Genomic DNA, 24,949 nt, shown 5'->3' with positions numbered 1-24,949 from the left:
CTGTAATCCCAGCACTTTGGGAGGCCAAGGCAGGTGGATCACGAGGTCAGGAGATTGAGACCATCCTGGCTAACATGGTGAAACCCGTCTCTACTAAAAATACAAAAAATTAGCTGCAGGTGGTGGCAGGCGCCTGTAGTCCCAGCTACTCGGGAGGCTGAGGCAGGAGAATGGCATAAATCCGGGGGGTGGTGCTTGCAGTGAACCGAGATTGAGCCACTGCACTCCAGCCTGGGCGACAGAGCGAGACTCTGTCTCAAAGAAAAAAAAAAAATGTATTCATGTTTCTGCTGGTTATTCTACAACTTGGTGAATCCTTCCCATTTTAGAATGCCAAAGAATGAGATGCATCCTAATAACCAATTGGATGTCAGTATCCTCAGAAGCATGTTTCAAAATCAACCTTCACTGTAGTTGTTTTTGCTAGTTGTAGTTGTTTTGACCCTCTTGGAATTTGTACAAACACACTGCTTTCTCTCCCCTGTATTCAACCAGAGCCAAGAATCTGATAAATGTGTTTATCACAGGTCCTTCAGATGCCCTGCAGATGTAAACCTCTACAGTGTTTATGTTTCCTTTTGTACTGCTGAAGATACTGTGCTGGGTCCTGTTCTGCATTCTTGGGGAAAAACAGGGAGCTCACACTTTGTGATTAGTGAGCAAAGACAGACCATCCCCAGCACTGCTGCTCGAGCTGTCTCTGTTGCCCACTCATCGTCTCTTTCTATTATGCTTGAACTCTGAAGGACATTTGCCAGAGCCAGACTCCCTGGATCCCTGTTATTTGTGTCTTTTCTCACCTTCAACATGATCTGAACTAGTGTTTTCATTTGTTAAAAACAACAAGAACATTCACTGGGAAACTTTTGCTGGAATTGCTTCAGGTCATCATAGCTATTTATTCCCTGTCATAAACTGTAATTCTCCATTTCCCTTACTCCCACATCAGGGGAGTTGGTGGTTTATGGTGGACAGTCAGTGGAATTTGATTCAACAGTGGAATATTTCAAAGAACTACTGAGATTATGTAGCAGGTTGTAATACTAAGAACAAAACATAAAATATTCTTGGTCTTGATTGCAGTTGGCAGTACAAGAAGAAATAGGCTTATAAAAAACATAAAAGATTTACAATTTGTGGTTGCACCTAAGAAAGAATTTTCTTTGAGAGAAGGAAACAAATCATGGGATTGGCTTAATAAGGGATTTTCTCTATATGACTAAAAATAGAATTATCTCTATATTATTAAAAACAGAAATTTACCTGTATGATTAAAATGGCTTAGGGTCTAATTGGTCTCAGTTAAAACAAAGTACAGAAGCTAAGGATTTTTTTTGCAGACTTCTGTTTTGGGGGCATGAAATTCAGATTATTGTGCTATCACAAGGGCTTGTATTATCTAGAAAGACCTGAAGTACAAGACAAAATGATTTGGAAAAATGAACATGAATGGGAGAAATGCTTCCAAATAGGAAAGAGAATACAAGGGCAAGGTAACTACCTAAAAGGTATTTAATCCTAGGTGTTTGAATTCTAGTGCTGATCTTATTGCAAACTAATTTTGCTAATCGCTAGTGGTACAATCAGTGATGTTGGTTAGAATATTTTAGGCATTGGTAGATCTCAAAAATTATTATTAAATTTGCTCAATTTCCAAGATGCAGCTGATCTTACATTCTTACTGAGTGTCACAGAAGTGCCACCAAAGCTGGGCCCCTAGTTGAGGCACCATAAATGTAAAAATCTAAAGAGAAGGTTGACTGCACAAAACTATAAAGCAGAGAGAATGGTGTGGTAGCTTCTTGGCTGGAGGAATCTGGTTGAGATCATATGACATTTTTTGCTACGGAAACAGTCTTCTAAGGACAAGAGGAGTTTCACATTTTCCCTGAAAACAAATTCAACAAGCATTTACTATATATGGGTGCTTTAATTATCAAGAGGAAATGTGCAGTCTCCATTCTAAGCTTCAAGGGTTTTCCTGGTAAGGAAGCATTGATGTAGAAGGGTTCTCTTAGCAAAAAGACTTAGAGACCTTAGTTGTCAGGCCTCTGGATTTAAGCTACATTTTGACTCTGTACACAAATCTAGAACATTCCCTTGATTTGTAATAAGAACAATATTATAGCTGAGGTAGGTGTCATCATGACTCGTGCTAATAGTTTTACTGAGTACGTTGTGTTTGTATTCTCTCTGTTTATAATCAGAGAGAATCAGGAGAATTTGCATATTAGAAGAGACAGCCAAAAGTACTTTCTAAACAGTGAATGGCCAAGCTCTCCTTTCTCCCCATCCTCACTACAACGCCTCATAATTTTCTTGGGGCTGAGCCTCTTTGGGGAAAAGCTAAGGGGAACATAAGTCCAGTTCATTAGATGGAGCGTATGACTTGGGTTTTGGCAGCATGGTGTTGCAAATCTCTGGGACTCACACGGGCTCTGCAGAGCTCAGGTTTTAGGGTGACAGTTTGATGAAGGTGTCAGCATAGCTGGTATTCCACTCAGTTTCACATATACATCGCTCCTGACTGGGCTGGGTGGGGGCAGCAGGACAGGAGCATATTACTCTCTGACTGCTATGGACTACCTGGACAATTATCTCACCAGGCTACCTTCAGGGGAGCTCAGAGAAAACCAAGAAGGATCTTGACAGGTAAAAAATGGTGTTGTGATTCTTCAAAGGTGCCTAAGATCTTAGGGTCCTAGAACTCAAGTTTGAGTGAAACATTTTCAGGGATCTTTCTGAACTGTTTCCTGTTCTTGGGTTCCCAGGGAGTGAGCTCCAGGCTAATGTTAGCTTGGGTTGATGGCATTGTAGCACTAGTCCTGATCTAGGCTGAGGCCTCTGAAGCCTGCCTTTGCAACAGCATGGAGTCTTCAGTGAACGCTGTTAGAAATTAATTGCTGCTTCAAGGGGAGTGCATGGTAAAACACATCCACGTAATGTGGTTCGAACAGAGTTTCTTCTCTATAACTCTACTTTTGTGTTCATGTATATATGTTAGGAGAGAAGGAACCAGGAGATAATTGGTCTACTTGATTATTAAACTACATGAGTGAGCATAATATTGTCAAAGACAAACAAGGTACAAAAACATCTACTCTTCTTCCTTTATCTCTAGAGAAGTTCAGAGAACATGAACAGGGGTACGATTTTCCTCGACATGTTTGTCAAGGCATCAAGGAGCATGCAAGTAATGTCTCTCTGACAGTTCAGGTCTTGTGCCAGATTTAGAGGCAACAGCCAAGTATTAGAATTGCTGGGATTCTTGACATATGAACTTGAGAGCACTAATGCCCACATTTGCACATGCAAAGTGGCATTTGGCTATAGGACTTTGATAAAGATGTGAGCAAATGGAGCAATATCTCACTATAGATATGCCATAAAAAAAGTTTTAACTGGGACTCCTACAGTGAATTTGGCTTCTTTTCATCATTGTATTCTATTCCAGATGATCAGCTGAACTCAGAGGAAAAAAAGAAGCGAAAGCAGCGAAGGAATAGGACAACCTTCAATAGCAGCCAGCTGCAGGCTTTGGAGCGTGTGTTTGAGCGGACACACTATCCTGATGCTTTTGTGCGAGAAGACCTTGCCCGCCGGGTGAACCTCACCGAGGCCAGAGTGCAGGTAACTGAAGCTGTGGGAAGCTCGCACCAAGTAGTCCCCTCCTCAGAGGCACATCTCTGAAGATTGTTTAAAGACACAAATTATAGCCCAGCGCAGTGATTCATGCCTGCAATCTCAGCACATTGGGAGGTTGACACAGGCACATTGCTTGAGCTCGGGGGTTTGAAACCAGCCTGGGCAGCATGGTGAGACCTCATCTCTACCAAAAATAGAAAATAAATAAACAAATAGCCAGGCATGGTGGTGCGTGCCTGTGGTCCCAGTTTCTTGGAAGGCTGAGGTGGGAGAATTGCTTGAGCCTGGGGGGTAGAGGTTGCAGTGAGCTGAGATTGTGCCACTGCACCCCAGCCTGGGTGACAGAGTGAGACTCTGCCTCAAAAATAAATAAATAAACAAATAATATACAAGTTAGAGGCTTCAGATGGGAGCTGGTACTCATAAGGGTTGCAAATGGTCAGCATAAGGATAGAATCCTGTTTCCAGCTGTTTTTCTTTGGGCAGCAAGTATTTTTTTTTTTTTTAATAAAATTGAATGTTTTCAGGTAGGGCAGAATAATCTTTGCTACAGGTTCCTCTCCCAGCACCCGTTTCTTTCTGACACTTCCAGATTTATGTGATATACATTGTCCATCTGAGCATTTTACTCTGCACCCTTAGATTTCACTTTGATCTTGAAGTGGTTAAAGAGATGAATTCTCTGTCCCCTACCTCAGCTCTCTTCCTCAGTCTTCAAGAAACTTGTTGTAAGTACACATGAATATGAGCACTGATGGAGTGGGAAATGAATACTTTGGAACTGAGTTAAGAGCACACTCAAGTGGATGATTTTATTTACCCTCAGGGTCTCTGTGAACTGAAAGAGGGTAAGAGCATGAAAGGCAGGAAAAAGAGAATAGCAATTCTTTCTAACATTAGTGCCATGACACATCAACTGCAAGCCAGACATCTAGAACATCATACAACCTGTGATTAACAGTCATAACAATAATGACAATATATAATAACTAACACTACTGGAGCCCTTATATGCCAAGTAGTGTTCTTTACATAAGTAATGTATTTCATCCTCACACTAATTCAACGATGTGGATAGTCTTCTTCATTTTGCAGATGAGAAAACTGAGGTACAGAGAGGTTAAAGTATTTTGCACAGCATCACATAGCTAGGAAGTGTCTGAAATAGGATTTGAATGCAGACATGCAGATCCAGAGTTCATGCTTTTAATTACCCCCACCGTCCCCCCCCTCAAAAAAAAAAAACTGAATGAATAAAAGTCTCCTGGCTAAATGCCTTTTGGAGTAGTGCTTTGCTCTCTGCTGAAAGATCTTATTGTCTTCCATATTGCCAGTAGCAAGATGCTGTTTTGATAAGGTGGGTAGGTCCAATCTGTCTTGTCTTCCTTACGAAATTATTGTTTGTATATCTATGTTCTGTCTGAGAGTTAAGAATTTCTTTCTGCAAATGATAACCCTCTTGACAGGCCAGAACTTGAGCTAGACCCCAGGGTAGGTTTTTACCCCATTGATTAGGGTCTGTGTCTATGGAGGAGACACAGTATACAGTGGGAGACCACTGTGGAGTTGATGCAGAGATCCTGGTACTCCCTTCAGTCTGAAGAGAAAGTGGGAAAGTTTCCCTATGGGGAAACAGGGACCTCACCAAGAAGTACGCCCCAAGAAAAAAAACGAAAATGTCAGTGACAAAAGAAGAAAGTTACGGGAGCCTGTGGGGTCCCTGAGGGTAGGTTAGGAGGAAGTGTGAGTGCAGGTGCCCCTTTGGGCTCAAGTAAGAGTGACCCATAGGGACAACACTCAGTTTTGCTCTCCCATTCGCCATCCAGGGCAGATTATTAAATTTGTCTTCCCACACCCTCTTCCCCTACACTGCTCACCACAAATCTCTAACTCTGCTCTTAAATCCTTTCCTCTCTCCTCAAAAACTCCATGTCTTTTATGCCACACCTCAGCTTGCAGTGGTGTAATGAATACTTTTAGTCCAGTAACCCACAGCACACGAATGTGCCACTTTTGCTAAGGTGATCTAAATTTTAAATAAGGAAACCTGCAGAGGGCAATGGTAGACATTTCAAAAAAAAAAAAAAAAAAAGTGAAAGACCAATTTTGGGGTTGGTGGACTGTCTTGCCCCTATCATGACAGGGAAATGTCTTTTTTATATGTTGGAACTATTTTTTTCTTTCTCTTTTCCCACCTTGCTGTGATTTAATGACTTTTAGAGCTGTGAACGTTTCCTAAACGAGTAGGACAGAGTTCTCCCTCCATGACTTTACTCTCCCCCCACGAAAGCCTACCTTTTCCCAGTCTGAACCAACCCCTTCTGATTCCGGGCTTCTTTATATTTATGGCATTTATCATAACATGAAATGTATTATATTGAGTTGTATCTGGGCCAACTTCCCCCACAGGACTGAGGAGGCCTCTTAGATGGAGGCCATGTTCTATTCATCTTTGCAAAATTTATTTTTTTCTTCTTTTTCCTCTTTTTTTCCTCATACACTTATCAAGCACACATTATGCTCTTGAACCCAGTTTTGGTTTGCTGGGGATGAATAAGACACCGACCCTCTCCTTAAGGATGTTTGCACTGGGGTGGAGAAGATAGATGTGCAAACCATACATTTATGATACCATAATATGATTCCTACATCAGTGGAATGCACAATAATTAGTGATAGAGCAGAGGAAGGAATGATCTAATTTGCCTGGGGGAAAAGGGAGAGAATTTATATTTATTAGACACCAATTCTGGGCCAACTCTCAAAACTATCCTGTAAGTAGATATTATTATCTCCAAGTGATTAGGAGAAAAAGGAGCAGAGAAATTAAACAACTCCCAGGACAAATCTTGAAAGTAGTGTAGCCAGTATGACTTTTAAGTTATGTTCAATGTTAAAGTTGAACTTTGAAAAAAATATGTAGGCTTTGATACCTGGACAAAGCAGGAAAGAATATGATAGGCAAAGGAAATATCTGGTGTGAATATTTTTAGGTAGGAAATAGCCTAACATATTTAGGAGTCCACAGGTAATTTTGAACACAGGGTAGGAGCTGGAGCCATAGAGGGACAGTGTATGAGGTTAGAGTGATGTGGCTTGTGGCTGGATTGATGGACAAAGAGCTAATTCCTGAACAGCTTTAGTTCTATAGTTAAGAAGTTTTTATTTTATTCTGTGACTGATGGGGAGCCAGTAGATGATATAAAACAAGGCACTAATGTGATTATATTAACATTTAAGATGATAGCTCTATGAGCAATGTGAAGGCACAATAGAAACAGAAGAGCCAGGAGTCTGGGAAGCCAAGTCCAGATTCCACCTTGGCCAATTTCCACCCAGGCCCTTCATGCTGCGCAGCTCTACAGGGAACTGATCACATGTTATTTTATGTGTATGTTGTCCCCTCGAGCTGTACAACTGCTCACTCCACAAAAAGAATTTTCTTCTCCCATACCTTGTTATACATTTCTATAATTGCATTTAAAATACTTGTTTTGCAGTTTTTCAAATTTACATGCCTTCCTTTAATAGGTTGTGAGCTGCTTAAAAGCAGAGCATAAGTTTCTCATCTCTCTCTTTCCAGCATTTAGTGCAGGGCCTGGACCATAGGAGGAGCTCCATAAAGATTTCTTGAATGAGTAAATGAATGAGTAGAATTCCATAGCACTCTGGAAGAGTCGTATGATCATGAATTGGATGTCCTTGAGTTCAGAAACTCAGCCATTTATTATTTATGTGAATTTCAAGAGATTACAGTCATATAATGCTTAACAATGGGGAATCTGTTCTGAGAACTGCATTTTTAGGTGATTTTGTCATTGTGCAAACATCATGGAGTCTACTTACACAAATCTAGATGGTATAACTGACTGCACACCTAGGCTATAGGGTATAGCTTGTTGCTCTTAGGTCACAAGCCTGTACAGCATATTACTCTACTGAATAGTGTAGGCAATTGTAATACCATGGGAAGTATTTGTGTATCTAAACATATCAAATTTAATTATAATATAATTAAGTTATAATTATTAAAATTTAATGAGACCACCATCGTATACAAGGTCCATGATTGACTGAAACATTATTATGTGGTGCATGACTGTATTTAATCTCATTGAAATTGCTTTCTAACTGTAAAATAGAAATATTAAAACTTAATATGTGAAATTGTCATGTTGACTAGAAATAATGTATGTAGTGTGCTTATATAAGTTCCTAGCCCTAGTAACACTTAACAAACAATATTGTTTGCCCACTTTTTAATGGGATTGTTTGTTTTTTTCTTATACATTTGTTTAAGCTCCTTGTAGATTCTGGATATTAGACCGTTGTCAGATGAATAGATTACAAAAATCTCCTCCCATTCTGTAGGTTGCCTGTTCACTCTGATGATAGTTTATTTTTCTGTGCAGAAGCTCTTTAATTAGATCCCATTTGTCAATTTTTGCTTTTGTTGAAATTGTTTTTGACGTTTTCATCATTAATTCTTTGCCTATGTCTATGTCCTGAATGATATTGCCTATATTTTCTTCTAGGGTTTTTATAGTTTGGGGTTTTATACTTAAGTTTTTAATCTATCTTGAGTTAATTTTTGTATATGGTGTAATGAAGAGGTCCAGTTTCAATTTTCTGCATATGACTAGCCAGTTCTCCAAGCACTATTTATTAAATAAGGAATCCTTTCCCCATAGCTTGTTTTTTTTCAGGTTTGTTGAATATGAGATGGTTGTAAATGTACAGTCTTTTCTGAGTTCTCTATTCTGTTCCATTGGTCTGTGTGTGTGCTTTTGTACTAATACCATGCTGTTTTTTGGTTACTGTAGACTTCTAGTAGATTTTGAAGTCAGATAGTGTGATGCCTTCAGCTGTGTTTTTTTTTTGCTTAGGATTGTCTTGGCCATATGGGCTTTTTTTCATTCTATATAAAGTTTAAAGTAGTTTTTTCTAATTCTGTGAACAATGTGAATGGTAATTTAATGGAAATAGCATTAGATCTATAAATTACTTTGGCCGTATGGCCATTTTCGTGATATTGATTCTTCCTATCCATGAGCACGGAATGTTTTTCCATTTGTTTGTGTCCTCTCTGATTTCCTTGAGCAATAGTTTTTAGTTCTCCTTGGAGAGGTGCTTTACTTCTCTTGTGAGCTATATTCCCAGATTTTTTATTCTCATTGTAGCAATTGTGAATTGGAGTTCATTCATGATATGACTCTCTGCTTTTCTGTTGTAGATGTATAGGAATACTTGTGATTTTTGCACACTGATGTTGCACCCTGAGACTTTGCTGAAGCTGCTTATCAGCTTAAGAAGTTTTTGGGGTGAAACGATAGGGTTTTCTAGATACAGGATCATATCATCTGCAAACAGAGACAGTTTGACTTATGTAGCAAACCTGCACATCCTGCACACGTATCCTAGAACTTGTAAAATAAAATAAAAATAAATAAAATTAAATGATAGGTTTATTATTAGCTGTAGCAAATGCTGTCTGTGCTGTCCATTTCCCTTGAACCCTACAATTAAGTGCAGTCTGGTCAGCTTCCAACTTTTAGTGCCTGCATTTCTGTGCCAGCAGTTTCTTTTAGAACTTCAGGAGACTGCCCTGCCTTCAGCATTCCAGAAGTGCTGGAACATTAATATCCAACGACTGACAGGATCCAGTGTACACACACCCAACTCCGTCAGCCCCAAGAGGGATAACTCTGAAGTGTGTGTCCTACATTAGTCTTAGTTTTCAGGATCTCTGTAGGATTGAGCAAACGCAGAGATAGCTGGTTTAGTAGCACACTCTTTAGTGGTTGCCTTTTCTTCTCTGTTACTTCCTTGCTCCCCAAATGGTGTTCCTTGCACCTCCCAAATAAAACACTTCCTTCTTAAATCTTTGTTGGAACATCTACTTTTGGGAGATGGGGAATTTTCTTAAAATATAATTGTTATGAAAGCAGATGACATTTTCACATTTTGAAGAATTTTGAGAAAGCTTTTAGAAAAGTCATTATTTCTGTGGCAGAAGCCTAATGAGATTTTTCTTGATTACAATTGTAACAGGGATTATAACCCATATTTTGCTGTCCTGTCTGTAAGTCACAGATCCCATCTCCGGAGACCTGATTACTGGAGAATTTCATGGTCTTGTAATAGTCTGGACCTTTAAGAATGGCCCTCATGAGGGAAGGCGTATGGCATGTTTCTATTGTTCTAAGGAGAATTCCATAGCCATCTTATATCTTCCTTGGGAAGGCATTATATAGTAAAATCAACCAGAATTTCATCCATGTAACCCCTTCTTCTTTGTTTTTCCTCTCTTTCCTTATGCCTTCTCGCCTCCTAACAATCCTCCAGGTGTGGTTTCAGAACCGAAGAGCCAAGTTCCGCAGGAATGAGAGAGCCATGCTAGCCAATAAAAATGCTTCCCTCCTCAAATCCTACTCAGGAGACGTGACTGCTGTGGAGCAGCCCATCGTACCTCGTCCTGCTCCGAGACCCACCGATTATCTCTCCTGGGGGACGGCGTCTCCGTACAGGTGAATGACTGGCCCACTCTCCCTTGCTCCACTTCCGCTTGTTTCTCAGCGGTCGGTCATGTTTCAAGCTGCTTGTGCAGCTCACCGACATTTCTTACTGGGTTAATCTCTTCAGAGACATTCAACTTGCTGACATCCCCACATTTTCCCAGGAGATTATTAGCTGCCCCAGGAGCAGGGTTTGGGGCAGAAGTAAGAGGGGCAGGCTATCTCAGCAATCTCCTCTTGGACTCAGGAACTCTTGCAAAGGTTTCAAAGATGAGGAAGAATTTAAAAGAAAAGATCATTAAGCTGTGCCCAGTGTCCCTCTTGCAACAATTCTGCAACAACACTTTACCCTGTTTCCAAATTTAAGATAAATTGGTTGTATTATGCAAATGTAGGGACTTAACTTATAAAGCTCCAAGTATAGGGCCAAAGGCAAACTTTGCAGTAAAACTGACTTTGAATTTAAAAAAAGAAGAAGGAAGGAAGGAAGAAAGAAAAGAAAGAAGGAAGGAAGGAGAGAGACAGAGAGGGACTATGACAGAGAGAGAAGGAAGGAAAACCCAAGTTCATTCTGATCACTTTCATGGCCAAGGTTCTTTGTTAGTAGGTGTGAATTTCTTATAATGCCAAATGCCTTCCTAGTCTATTGCTAATTCTTGTCTACTTGTCTGAAGGTTTCTCTGGGGATCAGTTTGTGTGTATTTGTGTGTGTGTGTGTGTCTGTGTGTGTCTGCATGTGTTTGTGTGTGTGTTTCTTTTAAATAAAAAAGGAATGTATAATTTACACTAAACTTTTATATTAAAAAGTTGAACATTTTTAAAGAAACAAATAACAGAGTACTATTTCAATCTCATAAAGAGGTTTTTAACCTCCAATTATTATGCTGTTCAGAAAATACAGGCTGCCAGAAGGGAAGCTGAGACACAAGTGCCTAACCCATTGGATTAGTGTAGAGTGCCTTTCTTTGAAAGTAGACCTGAGTACTCTGAGAAACCAGGCCAAGCCTACGTGTTCTCCCTGGCTGATTTCAGTGGAGGCAGAACTATTCACAAATTCATTTATTATGCTTTTGTTTACCTTTTTATTGTCAAGGTTAATTATCGGTTTAAGGAGAGGTTTTAAATGAAATATAGGAGATTATGTCTCAGATGAAGTTGAATTCCTGACATGAAATGCTACATTTTTGAAATGCAAGTGTTTTTCAAAGGTTCATAGCTTTAATCAAAGCAAAAAGCCTCATCTAAAAGTTTCTTTCTGTTCCAAATCAGTTCCTTTAGAGAAACACGGTAAATGCATTTGGAAATTTCTTTTAATCCCCTGTTATAAAATTAGCCTGAATTCTTTCCGTCTTAGCACATAGAGACCCTCCGTCTAGGAAAGTCTTATTCTGGGCCCTGTTGCACTCAGATGTGGTGTGCCTTGCTGATCTTGAAACATTAGTTATATCTGTGTGCCCTATTTTAAATTTAAACTCTTCTCCTATAAGATTTACTAAAAATACAGTTTTTGAAGACGATCGTAAAATCACATATTCTCTAATATTTTAAATAAATGAAAGTCTGCTTTATTTCTCTTATAAATATTGGTATAAGAGAAATTTAGTGTGTTCATGAACATGCTAAATGACTTGGAAAATGGGTGTGGTTCAAAGCCTGATGCTTCAAGATCTCTGGTTTGAATATGGTCACAACCAGGAAGTATTGTTCCTTTTTCTATCTGGGTCCTCCATAGGAATTTTTCACACCAGCAATAAACAATCCAGATGGCTGCCACATGGTCCTTACCAGTGAGAGGCTTCACACAGCACACTGCATGAATGGGGATGAAATCCTTCCTGAATTAATATAGGGTTATATTACTTGGACCTCAGCCCTTTGAGCCTCAGTGTCTGCATCATACGTGTTTAGTATATGGACATCTAATTGAAATTATTAACATGGCAATTTATGCGTGCCTGTTTTGGAAATATTCTATTTTAATGGAAAGAATTATGTAGAAATACTGGATACATTTTTAAAAACATCCATAATTCACCATCTTGACATAACTAGTATGTTCATTTTTGTGATTAGAGTTCAATATTTTATATAGGTGTAGCCTTAGTGTATATATTATTTTGTATTCTCTTCTTCTCACTTAAAATCATATAACCTAGTACGTTTTACTCATTTCATGGTATGCTTTTATATCATTTCTCTCTTAGAAATTGAATTTGTAAAAATTAATTAAAAAATCATAAAATGTTCATATTCTGTATGAAGAATAAATTATTCTTCAAATATAAGTAGAAAAGTGATGTTAAAACAGTAATCTAATCAAGAATAATGTTTTTGATCCAATGTTGACTGAAGTGTTTATATTTTGGTTAATTTCTAAAAGTAGCAAAAAGCTATTCTGTTATTTGGAGAAGTTTCTGCTATGTTTAGAACCAAACTATGTTATGATTTCACACTTTGAAGCTTGATAGGAAATATTGTTAAGGAAATAAAAAAGAAAAACAAGTGATCCAAAGCAAAGGAAATGATAGACCTTTTGTGTTATGAAAAATTAACTCACTGTTCTTGTTGATACTATTATGTCAAGTTAGTTATCTCACATGTGACACTCATTAAAAGGCATTTCTCTTGGTTAATTCTTGGAACACTCCTGTGTGATAGCTCTGTCTTGCTCTGCTTCCAAAGAAGAGACTAAACACTTGCCCAAATTTAAGTCTTCAGCAAGCAGAACTAGAACTAATGCTTGTGATCCCTGTTTTTATCCAACATGTTAAGCCACACGACTGTACTCTCATTCAAATTAAACCTTGCATTGTATCGAAAGTAGTAAAAAAGTATAAGATTGGAAAACTATCTAAAATCCCCTTTTTATTCAAGAGCTATCTCAGATCAGTGAGGCATGCCTGCAGCTGAGGTCCACACTCCGTGGGGTGTGGGCATCCCAATGGACTGATAGATGTGGCTTGGCCATACAAGCCAGAGACAGTGAGCAGACGGTTTTACCAGAAAGGATAGTTTGTTGACTTCCACAGTTATCCCCTGAAAAAAGAAAGGAGAAAACCAAGGCATAAAAGCAGTTATTTGCATATGGTCAGAATTTTGGGTTGGAAAATAGCCAACATATTTTTTTTCTGGGTGTCTTTTACATCCAGAGTGATAGAAGTGTAATTTATTGTTCAAACTGGGGCATTTTTTAGAGTGAAAGGGGAACGCTATTAATAATTATACTAGGACAACAGGTATAAGCCAGGATTGTCCCTAGGACATATAGTTTGCTCTAATTATAGCATGTCATGACCTCACTCATTCCCTTGATTGAGCATGTTAGAGGTGATGACATTAGGCAGGCAACTGAGTCACCAGAGGGACAAAGCATTCCCTAACACGGACACTGTTGTCCTGGCAGGTGTCTTCTTTATCCATCCGTGGCCAGTTAAAGGAAGCTTGTTTTTGGCACACACACCCATTGCTTAACTCAGAGCTATTTTTCTTAGGCAACTTGTAAGAATGAAAGCACACACAAGCACCAGAATTACTCAGACTCACTAATCTTGCAGTGCTTTGCTTCTTGGGTAGCAGTGACCAACCAAGCCCTGAACTTTTGACTGTTATTTGAAATGAAGTAGCCAAGAAACATTTTCCCAGAGACATCCTTTCCTAGGTGAAGTGGGTAGTGAATGGCCTGGTTCTGCATTATTGACCCGAAGTGCCGTTTCCAGAGGGAAGCCTGGGCTTAAAAGAAAGCTAGTGATCAGTGAAAGAGAGGCCAGCTATCCTCGTCCACAGCTTCCCTCCCCATCCTTCTCCTCCCCTCATTTGATCATGGTCATGGTGCTGCCTGACATCTGCTGAACGCATTTGGCTTATTTCTCCCTTTCACACTTTCAAAAATAGATCCTCGTCCCTCCCAAGATGTTGTTTACACGAGGGGCTTCATAACGGATTCTAACGGAAGACACTGAAAAGGTAACTTGTCAGAGGGGGAAGAGGGCGGCTGCTTGGGGTAGGGTTTAAGTGGGAATTCAGAGTGTTTAAGAAAGTGGGGGTGCAGTTCTAGAAATTTCAGCAGTAAAGTCCTCAAGTGAGGAATACTATTGGGAACCAGAGCTGCAAGAAAGCATGTCCACGAAATGAATAGTAGGGTGATACTAGTCTAGAGCAGGGCTCTTCAGAGATTGCTGTGCACAGGAAACATCTGGGATCACGTGACTGTGCAAACTCTGATTCACGAAGTCCAGGGTGGAGCTTGGATTCTGTATCTCTAACTCGCTTCTAGATGATGCTGATGCTGCCGACACTTGGTGCACACTTTGAATCGTGAGACTTTGTAGGTTACCGGACAGGGTTCGGAAGAATTATTTTCTTGTCCTGGCTTCTGCTGCTCCTCAGGCCAGTCAGATCATTGCTCTCTTATGTACCTTTGTATCTAACATGAAGCTAGCAATAGTTTCCCTATTGCTTATTTCACAGGGGTGTTTGGAACCTACTGATAAGCAATGTGCACTTCAAAAAAAGTCTTGCAACAATAGAAAGATATAAGAGGCTTTATATATAAAAGTATTTCTAAAATGAAAAGTTAAAAATAGCAGAAAGATCACTGAATATATAGTACAAACTGAAAGCTTACTAATGAAATGTACAAGTGTGTTCACTTTAAAAGATAAATATACATCTTAGAAAATCAACTTCTGAATTTCAAAACATAAGTTAGAAACAGAAGTTAGTTATTTAAATCACAAAAGATCCCTTTCCAAAGAATGTACCAGATCTCTTTTTAAAAGTAGATTTCCCTAGGAAAACTGGTATTACATTTTATCAGGTGAGGCAAGTATGCCTCTGTTGTACTTGCACTGACAAAAGAACAAACCAGAGACTTTCTGCAACTTCTATGCATCACAATCTTGAACACCGTAACCCCTACAGTCTTTGAAAAAATCCTGAGCTGGTGAAACCCAAGATTTCAGGAAAACTCATAGACTTCTTGGCTGACAGATTTGTCTTTAGGGTGAAATTGTAAACGTCATCATTTGTTCAAAGGGCCACATAGAAAACAAAGAGTTGAAAACAGAGTCAGGTATTATTTTTTTCCCAAGCTAGCAATTGTTTTGTGATTTGTGGGACTCAACACTATAGGTTTTTAGAAAGCAGAGGGGCAGTTGTCCGTAAGTATCCTGGCTTTAAAATCGTACTATGAATAGTATTTTCTGGCAGTCATTTTAACATTTTCCTTTTTTCTCACAACTTTCAGGGTAGGTTGAAGTGATAAAAAATGATTTGTCCCCAGTGGAAACAGTCCTCCAACCCTGCTAGTGATTAGCATTCTGCTATCTATGGCTGTGCTGCATCTGTTAGGAATCTCCAAATAAGGAAATGCAAACATTTGAAGCTGATTTAAATGTGTCAACTCCGTGTAAGTCTCAGTGCAGACTAGCTAAATCAACAGATGTGGTGCAAGCATTTATTATTAATCTCTAATTCCTCAGTGCACTTTATTCAGTAGTGTGGTTTCTTGGTCACTGACACAAAGAACTTAACTATAACTAACTAAAAATGGGGCTTTAGCCAAAACCTAAAAACTCAGTCCCAGAACTTATGTCTGTACCCTGCTTCCAAGAATAAAAGGATTTTGCTTAGAAGGCAAGACCAACAGGCAGGATCTCTGGTTGTTGTTAAGCAGGCTTTTGGTTGTTGTCATGTGCTTAATCTGTACAAATCACTTAGTTTCAATCTCACCATTTGATCCGAGCAAGCTTAATCCTGTATAGAAAGGACTGGTCATTTTACATGCTCTGAATGGCTCTATAAATTGGTTGAAAACAGTTAATTACCCTTATTGGACTTTTAAGAAAACACTTTAGGGTTCTCTTTCTTTTCCTAAAGCAGAACTTCAGAAGTTTCCATGACATGGAAAGCAGATGGTCACAAACAATTTCATATTGGCAGCCACTCAAGACTGTCTTGCATCTGTTGACACTTTAGGAGGCAGGTCCTCTCCATCTTACTTCTAATGCCATTTTTGAAGAATGACTAAGCTACTCTCAGAGGACTCACTCACTAATTCTGTCTTTTCTGACTTGTAATAAGTTTTGCTTTTCACGGGTAAATCCAAGGACTGCTCACTGCTTGCTACATTGCACCCTTAGCTTAAATTGAGAAGCTAGATCCATGTCAAATTACTGGAAAACAGACTTGCAATTATTTAGTATGTTTATAAAATATTATTGGAATCCATATTTGTAGGATTACATATTCTAAAAATTTTTAAGAGGCTGTGAATTAAGATGGCTTTGGTTCTTTTATCCTACTTCTTATGGCTATGGAATGCTTGAACAAGTTAAATCAATTTTGAAAGTTTATACATTTCCTACGCATTTATCAAGTGAAAATGTTATCACCTATCAAGCTCCTAGGGAGCTGCAAAATTCATTCATTAAAAACAACTGCTTTTTAATCCTCATGCTCCACTAATTTGAGGGATACCTATAAGACATTGTCACAGATTTGCCTCTGCTGGTGTTCTTATACAACGTCACTGTATAATCAGACAAGGGCACTGTTCTTTACTGTGGAAAAGCAGGCTGCAATTTATGTGAGAAATGTCCCAGTAAATACCCAATCTCCTGTGCAATAGATGATCTGAATCCCATTAATTTGTTTTTGAGATAGAAAGTGCATTAACATTCATCTCATTTGGGATATCACTGTCTTGCCTACATTTGAGAGAGAAACTCAATATTTCCAAGAAATGTGTGACCCTACTAAGTCCTCAGACTAGAATATCAGGTGGTAAAGCTAGTTGACTATGAAATCACTACAATAAAAATGGTTACGCAATAGACAACTCATAGTCATTATTATAGGAGACATTTCTGGGAAATAGCAATAGCATCTTCAGTAAACTAAAATAATCTCCCCAAGGTTCTAATCTCCCTTTTTGGCTAAAGAGATGGAACACAACTTTGATATCTAAGAAAGGGCAAATTTCTGTTAAATAGGACTTTGCTTGTTCAGAATCTCAAAAAACACATCTCTCAGAAAATTAGACCAAGTACTTAAGGCACAATATTCTATGACAATCTACAATTTAGCATCAGAAAATTTTTCTTTATCCTCTCTCGTGAAGTTTTAGCTTTCTGTTTTCAGAAGCCATCAAAATTTCTTCTCAATACTTAGCAAATAATACAGGCAACTCCTAATTCCAGGTTCTCTTCTATGTGTTTAAAATTATACTAACTGTGCATCATCTTTAGGGCTTAATTCTGTCACAGAAACCTGATTATGAAAGGTTGACTTGGTTGATTGTATAATAATCTATGACTTAGGTACATTTCCCAAATTCAATAGTCTTTTTTTTTTTTTTCTCAGATACTTAGATCTTCGGATTCTTGGCATATCCTAGAAATTTTTTGAATATAGGTTTTGTGGGTTTACATACATTTATGGTAAGGTCTTGAGTGGAACCGTGAACTAAATGATAACACGTATATGAGTTTTGAAAATAAGTGACATTTCTTGGTATATTCTAAAAAAAACTTGTCCCACTTTAGTGTATTGTTCTGGTCATTTATCTCACTTCTAATTTAAACCTACCTTAACTGGGAACTCTTCTGCTTCTATCCCTTGATAGGTAGTGGTAGAAGTGATAGTTTAACTATACTAATAACTTGTTCAGTTTTTATTGTGAAAGATATTTTTTGATGGGTCCAAGTATACACAGTCATCAGCTTCTACTTTTGTCATTACCTACTGACTTTGCTCTTTCTATTAAGATAGTAAAATTGGCAGTAAGGACCAGTTCCTGTGAATAAAAGCATATTGGTAAGATATATTTTGTTTTTAGAAATCATTGCTCACAGCAGAATGACAGAAACCAATGACATCGAGCAGGAATCAATTTAATTATACTATATCTAGATATTTCTTAGTTATCTGTTTATTCATTGAACACATAGTACTAGATATGGTGTCATTTCTACCTGAGGAAACAGTGTGAACAAGGCAAATGTGATGTCTAATCTATGGATCTTATAGTTGAAACAGTGATAGATACTAAACAAATTATTAACTAAACTTGAATCGAGTGCTAAAAGCAAAAGTTTAGTGTGCTATAATAGAACATAGCTTTGTCTAGCTGTGTGCACACACACACACACAGAGTCACCCATACATTTAACCAGGGCTATAAAGATTTTAAATTAAAGATGTATATTTCTGGAAATACCTAGTGATCTGGGACTCATTATATTTCTTAATTTTTTTGAGTTAATTATTAGTAACTGAGCTGAAATAGGTTATTATGAGTTTTGACTCTGTGTGTCCCAAATAAGAATCAATGACTTACGTTCTATTTGTAGAGTAGCTTTACTTTTCTCTCTTTCTGATCTTGTCACTTGATCCCCAGAACCACAAACTTTTATGTGGCTGACAAAATTCCATTGGAATGTAGGCAACAGAAGAGCACATGTCATTCCATTTATAAGTCTATCTCATTCCAGCCCTGAGTTGAAAGATTTTGCTAATCTTAGAAGCAACTAAAAACATTTTTATTTAATTAAAATGCATATCCTTTTAACTATTTAGTAGAAAGAGTAATTTACTATTAAGTCTATGAAACCATTTCTTTTTCCTTTAATAGAGATTCATGGATGCAATTAACAGAAACCCACCAACGATAAATTTCTGCCTACCAGTGTTCTCAGGTCCTCATTGTAATCTCTGACAACGAAAAACAACTTCAGATTTTTCTCAGCAATAAAGACAGTGAGAAACAGTTACCTCTGAAGTCAAGAATGCTGAAAATGGAGACTTTGATAGTTTATCTAGTAGATTTAAACATTTTCAAAATAACTGACCCAAAAGGCAGTGTGTGCTATTCAAGTTCTTTTGAGGAGTTTTTAAAATCAAGGCCAGTGGGGTAGTAAACTCTTGATTCAGCAATGCTTGGTACTATCAACCAGTAAATTAAGAATGGCAGAGAACTTATGTCGGGATGTTTAACTGGTTCTCCAGGCACATTATTTATTATGGTATTTATTATCTAAAATGTGTTGGAATTAAGGTCAGTTATCTAGAGTGAAGGAGCAAAATTCCCTTTAGTTTATTTTCAAAAGCTTGTTTCTATTCCTCACTGCTCCCACAGGCTGGGGAGGTAGGCAGGACGAGAGATGAAATACTGTTCTAATTAGTCAGCTGATGAAACACCTGCTATTCAACTTGAGCAACTTTCTTCTCCTACCCCAGAAATAAATCATTACTCACTGTATCCACCACAACAAATACCTCTCCCTCCCTTTCCTCACTCTACACCACTCTCTCCTGCTCTTCAAAACATGACCACTCTTCTCTAAGTACCTTAGACGGATGGAAAGCTGGGGCTGTAAGGGACCCTAGAGGTCATCTAGTCCAAGCCATTGCCCCTGCCTGCCCCCATGCTGAGAGTACCTCCATCTGGGGCACGGACTTGCAGCTTTGTGAAACTAACGCCTGTTATTCTCCCTGCTCTCTCCTTTGTCCCTACAGCGCCATGGCTACTTATTCTGCCACATGTGCCAACAATAGCCCTGCACAGGGCATCAACATGGCCAACAGCATTGCCAACCTGAGACTGAAGGCCAAGGAATATAGTTTACAGAGGAACCAGGTGCCAACAGTCAACTGAGGAAAAAAATTATTAAACAGGCCTAAGAAGAAATCAAAAACCATAAGACACCTATCCCGCTCTGTTATTTCTTCATCTGCTGGGGGAGAAAAGTAAATTACAAACAAACAAACAAACAAACAAAAAACAGAACTAAAATATTGGGACCATGGCAGAGAAAAGCAGGAGAGGAGCAAAATGAAAATTAGTTAACAAATGTTCCTCCTCCCTCTGGGATACCACCACCACTTGTTTCTGTGTGTGTTTATTTTGTTTTTCTTTCTATTCATGCTTTGCTTAATATACTCCAAGCTTCTTCAGCTAGGTTCAGCCCACCCAACCCCATGATTGTATGAAGTTTTTTAAAAAACTACAGCAGCCAAAGAAACCATATATACATCCAGAATGATTGCCTCTACTCTCCTCATTGACTTGTTTGAACCTCAGTGCCTTACCCTGCCCTCTTCCCAGTTCTCTTGATAGAAGCTCTAGGAGCTTTTGAAAAGCCAAAGTCTTTCTGAAGAATCTGTGCCAGACAGACATAATTCCCTTTCTCATTGTCTCCATCTTTGTTGGTCATGGTAAGGTTTTTCCATCAGCCTCTGAAAAAACAGTTGTGCACATCTGGTCACTGGACTGTCAGATCCAATGTAATTGGCTGTGTCTGGCTAATTCTAAGCACTAAGGTGTACATCTAAGCTATAGATTTAAGCTTGAAGCTATAGATTATATCACTATCACCACCACCCCTCACCATATGCAATCAATCAATCAATCAATCAGTCATCTTAAAGATATTTGTTGTCTTTGAATGATTTGCTGTCACAGACTATTTGGTAGAAGAAATATTTTTCAACTGAGAGAGGAAGAGAAATTTCTCTAGTAACACTAAGAGTGAGTCGTAAAAGGCATGCCCACATCTCTTTCGTGCCTTAAGGATAGTGAGATGCACAGTTATATATATACTGTATATATTTATATATTTATATATATATTTCATATATATATATAATATTGCAAGCTTCAGTTTGCAATTTCCCAAACAGTACCAAAAGCAAATTATACACCATCACCACTGTTCTTATCTCTATAGTGATGAGACATTAATTAGGGATCTTGCTGCTTTTCTTTTTCTACATAAAATTTTCATTAAAGCCACAGAATAATTGATAGAACAGCTGTTTTAGAACAGGTCTCATTTTCACATTAGGCCTTTAAATGGATTAGAAACTATTTGAGGCTATAAAAATGTCCTTGAGTTTGGAGCCTGAGCTCTGGTGAAATGCTGATACATCTGATCTATCATGGGAATTGCAGTTAGAGAGAGGAGGGAAAACCATTTAGTCATCTACCCTTTCTTCACTCAGCAGGAATATGAAAGACACATGTTTAAGAGGAATACCTAAAGGTTTTTCTAAATTCCAACATTTAAAAGGCAATTGTGGGCTATTTTTATTTTTTAATATTTTGAAATAAAGTTTAGTGTCTAGGGCTGGGAGCCAGGACTGATCTTTCATTTCTTTTTCTTTGTTCCCAGCCATGCTTTTGTAACTTGCCAGGTGGACTTGATCAACTACATTACCATGCTGTGCCTCAGTTTACCCATTTGTAAAATGGGATTAACAATACTTACCTACCTCACAGGGGTGTTGTGAGGCTCTATTCATTTGCTCCTTTATTCTTTCCTGTATTCTCTGTATGTCCAGCACTTTGTAGCCATGGGAGGAAAGGGACTATAAAAGTATACAGTGTTAATGGAATGATACGGTACCTGAAAGCCTTGTTTTCTAGTAAGAAAATGCTACCTTGCTGTACATACTTATAACCTTGTATTTGGAAATGAGAAATAGGTTTATATTTTCAGATCTCTCAAAAATCACATCATTTGACCAAAGAATAATTTAAGACACATAGAACAGAATTTTTTTTTAATTTATATTTTCATCCTGACCAGCTTAGTTCTAATAATTTCTAGTTGTGAGTGATTAAAAAACTTTGGATCAATTTTGGTCAAATATGGCAACTTTGTAGTCTGAGTGACAGGCAAGGATTTTTGGGTTTAAGATGCACTTTTAGCACACATTTGTATTTCCCTTGGCATATCAGATTGAGCTAATGGTGATGTTATTTCAATCTAACAGCCACCAATCTGAAATTGTATTTCAAATGTTGATTCTGTAGTTCTTTAAATAATAATGAAGCTCATCTTATACATTTTGCTTTCACCAATTGATTCCTTCTTCTTTTAACCCACTATTAAAATATTTCTTACTGAATGGTTCATGTAGGCTTGCTGAACAGCATGCATTACTTGCTTCCTGAAGAGCTCCTCCATTCATCCTTTTGTCCCACTAGTTGCTGTGGATTTTCAAGTTTTGAAGGAACAGTACATCCCAATAGACTGACACATTCTAAGTGAAATGAGTATAATCCAAGAAATTGATGAACTTTGGAGGTTTGGAGTTTGGAGAGAATGGCTAAGAAGATTTGAATTATAGGGAGGGAACAGAAATCATACATGAAAAGGTTTTATTGAGAAGGGAAAAACCTTAGATAGAGGGACATGTGAAACAAAATCATTTGAAATTTTGATTCAGACATCCATTTCCAGTGGCAAACAGCAAAGCCGGAACCCACAAACCCAAATGATCGGTGAAATTGGGTGGTTTTATCCAATGTCTCAGGCAAGCAATGTCTGGGAATATCTTAGAGTAACTGGTGCTGGTCAGCCAAAGAAACATTCACTGCCAGTGAACCAACACCATAAGCATGTATTATCTAAGCACTTGATCAAGAAGTACACATGTTGTACAAGCTCTCAATTTTGTTCATTTACTATCAATTTTTTAAAATACAAGTTTGGTATGTGATTTGGAAAAGAAACCTTCTGGATCTTAAGCCAGTTGTCAGTTGAGGGCCTCAGGGCCACAAACGTCAAGACATATCTCTGTTCTTCACCATTGTGATACTCCTGATACTAGATACAGGTGAATACATAGGAACTATCTGCCTGTGTCCTCAATCTCCCTCCAAACAAGATGCTGATTTGTAGGGTACTTGGCAGGTTAAATTAAACCAGAAGAGGTGACTTAATAGGGAATGACATTTAGGGTATAAAGATCTCATAAGAAATGTAATATGTAAATTATATCTTGCTTTATGTTGTAAAATATACATTGTTTGCGCTAGAATAGAAATGATTTCTTTTCAATAAAAAGAAAGGACACTACCATGTCTTTTGCTATATACACTTGAGCCTGCTGATTCTCTTCTCTTTGAACTTCGAAAACACAGATCTGCTAGAATCTGAGATTACATGCAGAAGAGTGAAGGTAAGAAGGGCTCATAGACAAGAGAACTATATCCGAGTGTGATATTATTTTCTACAAAACAGGAAAATAATCTATTTTTCCTCAGAAACAAAGACAACAGTAGGAAGAAGAGGGGACACAACTATTATAATAGATGAGAATAGAGTGGAACTTTTATGAGAGTTAAGCATTATTAAAATCAGTACCTTTAACATTCACAATACTGTCTAGTAAGGATCTGTACAGGTGAGAAACAGGTGATGGCTTTTCAAATGAGGGTGTGGAGAAGTAGGAGTGAAGGCAGGGATATAGGAATGAGGAATTTGTGTTCAAAGATATATGGCAAGATGGGCCTGGATGAGATGGAGAGTTAATTTTAAAGTTGAATGGAAGATACTAGAGATGCAAGTTGAGGCTTAATCTTGCAGGGTACTACACGTCAAATATGTTTGGACTTTTCCTCAGGCCACAGAGATCCACTGAAGGCTTTTCAGCATTAAAAAAATGCCATGTGAAAAAATGCTACTTTAGCAGGATCAAAAGAATGAAGGTAAACTAGAACAGAACAGGAACTGGAAGCAGATCAGATAGAAGTTGCTGTGAGAGGAACATAAAAGAAAGGACGATTAGAAAACATTTTGCAAGGAAAGAATCACTGGGACTTTATAGCAAGAAAAAGAGAATGGAGTCAAAGGTAATATTGGTTTAAAACCTGGGGACTGGGAAAATGAATCACTGACAAAACTGACAAAATCTACCCAAAATGGGAAAGACTCAGCTACAGAAGATAAACACAGTTTTTGTTGTATTATTGAAGCTGAAAATTCAAAGGTAAGCATCCAGTAAGTGAAGACATAAAAATAGGACTTGGTACCAAAGTCAAAGATGGAGATATAAGTTTGAAATTAATATTTAAGGAGGTGATACTTAGAGGTACAATAACAAATGGGTTCATTGAAATGAGAGAGTGCCATTATGACTCAAATAATTATTCCCAGTAAATGACTTTTGAAAGTAGTTTTAGCCAGGGAGGAAGATTATACTTTGAAGAACATCTCTAGCTGGAGAAATGGCTAATAAAGTCTATTTAAAAGAAGCTGTTTGAAAAATAGGATGAGATTTAATCTTCTTTATTATTCCAGAGTTAAGAGAGGTTTTCAATAAGAGGGGAATGTTTGATATATTCAAATGCTATAGAGAAGGCCAGCTAATTGGGAATGGAGGAAAAGCCATTGGATTCATGACTTTTGAAAGTACAGTTTACCTGAGTGCTGGAGGAGGAAGGTTGATTTAGCAAGTTATGGTAGGAATAAATGCTTTTAAAAAATGGAACCACTTGCATGGCATTATAAGCCTATTAATAAGGATTCTTTCATTTGCAGGCAGCAGAAACATCAAACTAGTCAAATTTATAAAGAGGCTTTATTTGAAGGACAGCTCATGCAGCCGAGACATGCTGCCAGAGCTGGGACAGCCCCAGGGATCCTAGACCCTGGAACAAAACCTGTACCTGTTTTCGTCAAGTTGGGCTGCTCTAACAAGATACCATAGTCTGCTAGCTTTAAAAACACACAGTTATTTCTCACAGTTCTGGAGGCTGGGAAATCCAAGATCAGGATGCTGGCAGATTCCGTATCTGGTGAGAGCCCTCTTCCTGAGACAGCCATCTTCTTGTGGCTTTACATGACAAAAAGAGTGAGCTCTAGTTTCTTTCTCTTGTAACGACGCCAATTCCACAATGGTGGCTCCACTCTCATGACCTCAGCTAAACCTAATTACCCCCAAAGACACTACCTACTAGCAATATCCGATTGGGGGTTAAAGTTCCAACATATGAATTTAGA

At 38.2% G+C, this 24,949-nt stretch overlaps 1 protein-coding gene across 2 annotated transcripts in view; it reads left to right on the top strand.

Moving 5' to 3' along the window:
• Nucleotides 1-23,042, top strand: part of PRRX1 (paired related homeobox 1) — a 75,981-nt gene extending 52,939 nt beyond the window's left edge. Inside the window, exons 2-5 of one of the 2 annotated variants that reach the window (XM_025395468.1) lie at nucleotides 3,455-3,630; nucleotides 9,991-10,172; nucleotides 14,052-14,123; nucleotides 19,677-23,016. In XM_025395468.1, the coding sequence (XP_025251253.1) occupies nucleotides 3,455-3,630; nucleotides 9,991-10,172; nucleotides 14,052-14,106 (413 nt within the window). In that variant the 3' untranslated portion in view covers nucleotides 14,107-14,123; nucleotides 19,677-23,016. Of the gene's footprint in view, nucleotides 1-3,454; nucleotides 3,631-9,990; nucleotides 10,173-14,051; nucleotides 14,124-19,676 lie in introns of both variants that reach the window. The other variant, XM_025395459.1, reaches the window with a different exon arrangement.
• The last annotated feature ends 1,907 nt before the right edge of the window (nucleotides 23,043-24,949 follow it).

The sequence above is a fragment of the Theropithecus gelada genome, chromosome 1 (genome assembly GCF_003255815.1).
Source record: "Theropithecus gelada isolate Dixy chromosome 1, Tgel_1.0, whole genome shotgun sequence".
NCBI lineage: Eukaryota > Metazoa > Chordata > Mammalia > Primates > Cercopithecidae > Theropithecus > Theropithecus gelada.
Note: the sequence above shows the minus strand (reverse complement) of the source record. Positions and strands in the feature narration are given on the sequence as shown.